The sequence below is a fragment of the Camellia sinensis genome, chromosome 8 (genome assembly GCF_055761805.1).
Source record: "Camellia sinensis isolate YWXY chromosome 8, ASM5576180v1, whole genome shotgun sequence".
Classification (NCBI taxonomy): Eukaryota; Viridiplantae; Streptophyta; class Magnoliopsida; order Ericales; family Theaceae; genus Camellia; species Camellia sinensis.
Genome location: NC_138968.1, coordinates 180,374,568 through 180,379,929, shown reverse-complemented (window position 1 = coordinate 180,379,929; position 5,362 = coordinate 180,374,568). Strand labels below are relative to the sequence as shown.

The window sequence follows — 5,362 nt, the reverse complement described above, 5'->3', positions numbered from 1 at the left end:
TATGAAATTTGGGGAAAATGTGATTAAATGGTGTACTTGGATTGATAAATCACTCACCAATGGAAAAGTCGATAAATTATCTGTTTGATAGATTTATTTATTTGTTTAGAAATAACTGTTTTGGGCTATCGGTGGAGGATAACCATGATTGTTGTAGAAACTGCATGATGATTAGGTAAATTGAAACTAATCAATTGGAATATGTCATTGAATATGACGGTTGGATGTAAACATTGTATATGTGATTAAATTGGTCATTGTATATGGAAACGTGTTTAAATACATTGTATATGTATCTTTGTTTGAGAGGAGATAGGGGATGTACTCCATTGTTTGGGAGGAGATAGGGGATGGACTCCATGGATAATTAAGTTGGCCAGAGTGTCCAGGGTGAAAGTCCCAAAATCTTATTTATATTTGGGTGCCGGTTCCCTCGGACATAGTTCCGTAAAATGGCAAGTGAATGGAAGTGTACGAGTGATGTTTATGATTGAAGTGTTAATAAATGAGTTGTAGTCTCGTTTTGAATTGTTTGAATAATGTTGCGCTATGTCAATGAATTGATTTGGATACTTAAAGGGAAGTGGATCTATTATGATGTAAATGTTGATTGGTTATGGAAAGGGTGTAAGTTGGTTTACAAGTGTTAAACATTTATCGGATGCTTATGTTTTAGTTAATTCTCATATATTGTTTAGTATATCTCTACTAGGCTTTGGCTCACCCTACTTGGGACACCATTTTTCAAGTACAGGGGACATGTCGCCTCCAAGGTCTTAGCTTGGGAGGTTTAGGAGTTGAAGGCTCCATTTTGATGATTTATTTTTGATGTTAAATATAAACTCAAGCTGAGGGCTTTATATGTAAAAGAGTTAGAACTCCTGTTTTGCTGTAACCAAGTGATAACTTGGAAAGATGTAAGCCCTTAGGGCATTTACTTTGTTATTAAGAGTTAGAATTAGATGATATAGTTTCAGGATAACCATCAATGAAAATGTAATGCATGTGATATCTTTTGTAAAGGAGACTCTAATGAATGAAAATATAAGGCTCTATTTGGTTGCGTTTTCAAATTACATTTCAACACTATCACTCGCACTTCACGTTTGGATGCCACTTTCAGAATACAATTCTACCATATAATTCAAATTATGATTTGAAAACCCGTTTGGCAGCCTTGTTATTCATTTCTCCACTTTCAACGTTTCAGTCTTCTTCCTTTTCCTTTCTGAAAAGCTTTCATGTCCATTGTCTCTCTGAAAAGTTTCACGTGAACTGATCTACTCATCTTCCTTTCTCTGTGTGAAAGATCAGACTGAAGATTCGTCGCGGGTAGTATTCACAGAAAACTCAGATTATTTTATAAATGTTGAATCCTTTGAACTCGCTCCCTACTCATATCATCTCCCACAAATCGAGTAACTTACAATTTGTGCGTTGTGGACGATTCCTTCTACGGGCAACCAAACAACGATGACTGCTAGGTCAAATAACTCAACAATTTATTTCACATATTTTCTTATCGGTCACTAATTTGAAAAAATCATCCCTAATTTTATTCCAATTATTTATTTCTCTCAGGTCAAATTCATGAAACCTATTGTCGAATCAGTCGATTAGCAAAGAGTCGCACATTGAGTCACTGTACACACTCCATTACCGGCGATAACTATTCAACTCCCACTAATCTGGTAAATATATCCTTCATATGTTATTTGCAAATGATTTCTGAGAAGTCGAAATCAGTTCTCAAATGATTTCTGAGAAGTCCAAACGAGTATACAGATAGTTTGAGATAAGAAAAATGACCTGTTTGAACTGTTTGCACCTTTTGCCAAGCAAAATAGCTGAGCCAGTGGTACCCTGGTTATCCGGCCGGTCGTCCTCTAGTTCTTCTGCGTATTTCTTCCTTCTCTTCTCGTGGCCTTCTTCTTTTACTTAATTTGTGGTTGTTTTTTTACTATTTAAATACAGACAATGTTACATGCTTTTTTGGATTGTCTTTGTTTGGGCCTTCAAAAAATCAGTTATGTTTTTATAATCAGTTATATGTTTTTATTTTCTCCCTTTTCCCTTCAAATCAAATTATCTGCTTCTCCTAACATTATTTAGCAACTTGAAGTAAACATTAATGCTATGTAGTTTTATTTTTTTTATCTGTGTTGTCCTTTAAAACATCTGCTTTTGTTAACATTATTTATACACTTTAAAATAAAGATTAGTTTTCGTTCCTACATAAATAATTGTTGCTCTATTATTTTTTTATATCCACACCCAGAGTAGTTTGCTCTGTTATTATTATTTTTTTAATTCTGTTGTCCTTCAAAACATCTGCTTTTGTTAACATTATTTATACACTTTAAAATAAAGATTAGTTTTTGTTCCTACATAAATAATTGTTGCTCTATTATTTTTTTGTATCCACACCCAGAGTAGTTTGCTCTGTTATTCTTTTATATCCACCTCAAAGTAGTTTAAATATAATTTGCATGTTTATAGATGGATGGAAACAATTCCGATGACAATCAAGATACAAAAATGTGGACTCCCAGAATTGAAATGAAATTAATAAACATGTTGAGGGAGGAGGTAAAAAAAAAATCAAACAATGGGCCATACTACTTCATGGACAATTAGGCATTGGAATCATTATGCAAATCAGTTGCACAATCTGTATGGATTTTGGTATACAGGAAAGCAGGTGCGACAAAAATATCAGCGATTGAAAGTTGATTACCAGACATTTAAGCGACTCCAGGCACAGACTGGTCTGGGATGGGATCCCATTATAGGCACTGTTGTTGCACCCGATGAATTTTGGGATAAGGTTTTTTATTAACCTGTACCATTTTCAATTTTTTCCTTCATACATTTCATGACACATATAGTATGCTTAATTCATTATTTTCAATTATTATAGGCTCCCAGAAATGTAAAGAAGTTTAGGACAAAAGGATTTGAGTATTTCCAAGAAATGACAGAAATTGTTGAAAATTGTTGTGCCACAGAGGCATTGTCTTGTGCATCCACACAAGAAGCCCTTGACTCAGATGAAGAAGATGAAATGCTAAATAAATTTTGGAACCCTGATGTTGGTGGGAGTAATGCTACTGAGGCCATTCCTGTTGATTTATTCGACGATGAGTACATGGATCCGAAGGGCAAAAGTCACAAGAGGGGCCTTACAAGCAGCCACACTGATAGTGGTTGTTCCAAAAAGTCACGGTCAAGTGGGTTTGATGATGTGTGCACAACTTTCACATCCTACGTACAGGCAAAAACACAACATTCACGTGCACGAGAAAATGAGACAGAGGCTGTAAGTGCAGGTGGTGATAAGTATTCCCTTGATGCATGTCAAGATGCATTGCTAGAGCTTGGGGACATACCACCGGTGCAGTACGTTAGGGCACTGACACTGTTTAAGGACAAGGAATGACAAAGGTTTTTTATGCGTTCCTACCCATATGCACCTAGCTATGATCCTCGCTTTGCAGTGAAGTGAAAAGTTGTGTTTTCATTGTGTTAGTGAATCTCCCTGCTGGTGTGCAAGATGATTTCATGATTCCTTATTTGTATTTTATCATTTTTTTTTTCATTCAATGACATGCTCTTCCTTTTCTATCTTCGTATGTTTACTTTTATTGAACTTTTAAGTAGGTTCTGTTTTATTAAAAATATGTTGTCTTATTACAATATGATTACTTAGTAAACAAATTTTGTTGTCGTATGAATTTCAGTGTACGCTGGTAAATGACTAAGGCCGACTATTCATGTTGCTACTTTATAATTCAGTTTCACCAATAATGGTATGTGTTACGATTTGTCAAACATTATTTTTTAATTATGCTTTTACTGTGATGTAGACGATGTCACTCGACACAGAAAACAATGCAATGGAGATCTCATCAGAGAAGGATGAGGTTATTAAAGATTTTATGGATTTCTTGATGATTGCTTTCATGCATGACCATATCAACGCGTCAAGTAGTCGCTGACCGCAGTGAACTTGTCCATTCAAAGGTGATGATTACATCTTCAGCTTATTAAATGGCCATCCAGAAACAATGATGGACATTATGCGAATGGGTGCACCAATATTCATTTCATTGAAAGACACGTTACTCCAAAATGGCTTTATCGATACTGAACATATGCATATATGTGTAGAGGAATCGCTTGGGATTTTTTTATACACTTTTGCACAAAATGATTAGCATTGACTACTGGCAGATAGATTTCAACACTCCATGGAAACAATTTGTCGGCACATAAAAATTGTTATGCGGGCATTGTGCAAGCTTGCATCAACGGTTATCAAACCATGTAACCAAGACGAGATTCCGGCAAAAATTTTAAATGACAGGTGGTTTTTCCCGTGGTTCAAGGTATGAATTTAATGATTGTCCTGTAAGTTGTACATAACAATAAGGGACGATATTTTTTTGGATCCGTTTGCATAAGTAATATCTAAGTTTATTTTGCTTTTAATGTCAAACAAATATCTTTCAATTAGAATTGTGTCGGTGCTATTGATGGCACATTGGTGGATGTATGGGTCCCTGCTTCAAGACAAAATACATTCCGCGGTCGCAAATCTATGGTATCGCAAAATGTACTCGCAGCTTGCGACTTCGACATGTTGTTCACATTTATTAATTTTGGATGGGAAGGTAGCGCACACGACAACGCTATTTTAGTTGCCTCTATTACAATAGCTGATCTACAGTTCCCACACCTACCCAATGGTGAGTGTCATAAAATAACATACGGTACACTTTTTCAAATTATTTTTTTGTTTGTGATATGTTTGATAGAACAGTGCATTCGTTATTTACATGTAGAGAAGTATTATTTAGTGGATGCTAGTTTCACGAACATGCCTGGATTTCTTGCCCCATTTCGTTCCCAACACTGTCACTTGTAAGAGTTTCATGGCCGGCATTATTCAGGACCCAATGAACTGTTTAACCATCGACATTCGTCGTTACACAATGTCATAGAAAGAACATTTGGTGTTCTGAAGAAGCAATTCCCAATATTGTGGTTTATGCCAAATTACAAGTCTACAAGACAAGGCCCTCTCGTGATTGCATGTTGTCTAGTGCACAATTGGATCCGTTTGCATGCAGTAATGGACCCATTCTTCATAGAAGTTGATAATGAAATGGCGGCTGAAGCAGAAGCAGCCGGGCTTGTTGAACACCAATCTGACTATGTTGATATGTCACAACATGGGTTAACGTACCAATCTAACTTTAGGGATGCACTTGCTACTGCTATGTGGCAAAATCATGTTGGTCATGGCTAGATTTGTGATGTGAACAAGGCAATTGAATATCGTAGTCACTAATGGTTTTAA

At 35.9% G+C, this 5,362-nt stretch overlaps 1 protein-coding gene across 1 annotated transcript; it reads left to right on the top strand.

Annotated features, from left to right (window-relative positions):
* The first annotated feature begins 2,608 nt into the window (after positions 1-2,608).
* On the top strand, positions 2,609-3,439 carry LOC145798327 (uncharacterized). The gene is made up of 2 exons (XM_082885846.1): positions 2,609-2,827; positions 2,921-3,439. Exons 1-2 carry the CDS (start codon positions 2,609-2,611, stop codon positions 3,437-3,439), a joined length of 738 nt encoding a protein of 245 aa, XP_082741972.1.
* The last annotated feature ends 1,923 nt before the right edge of the window (positions 3,440-5,362 follow it).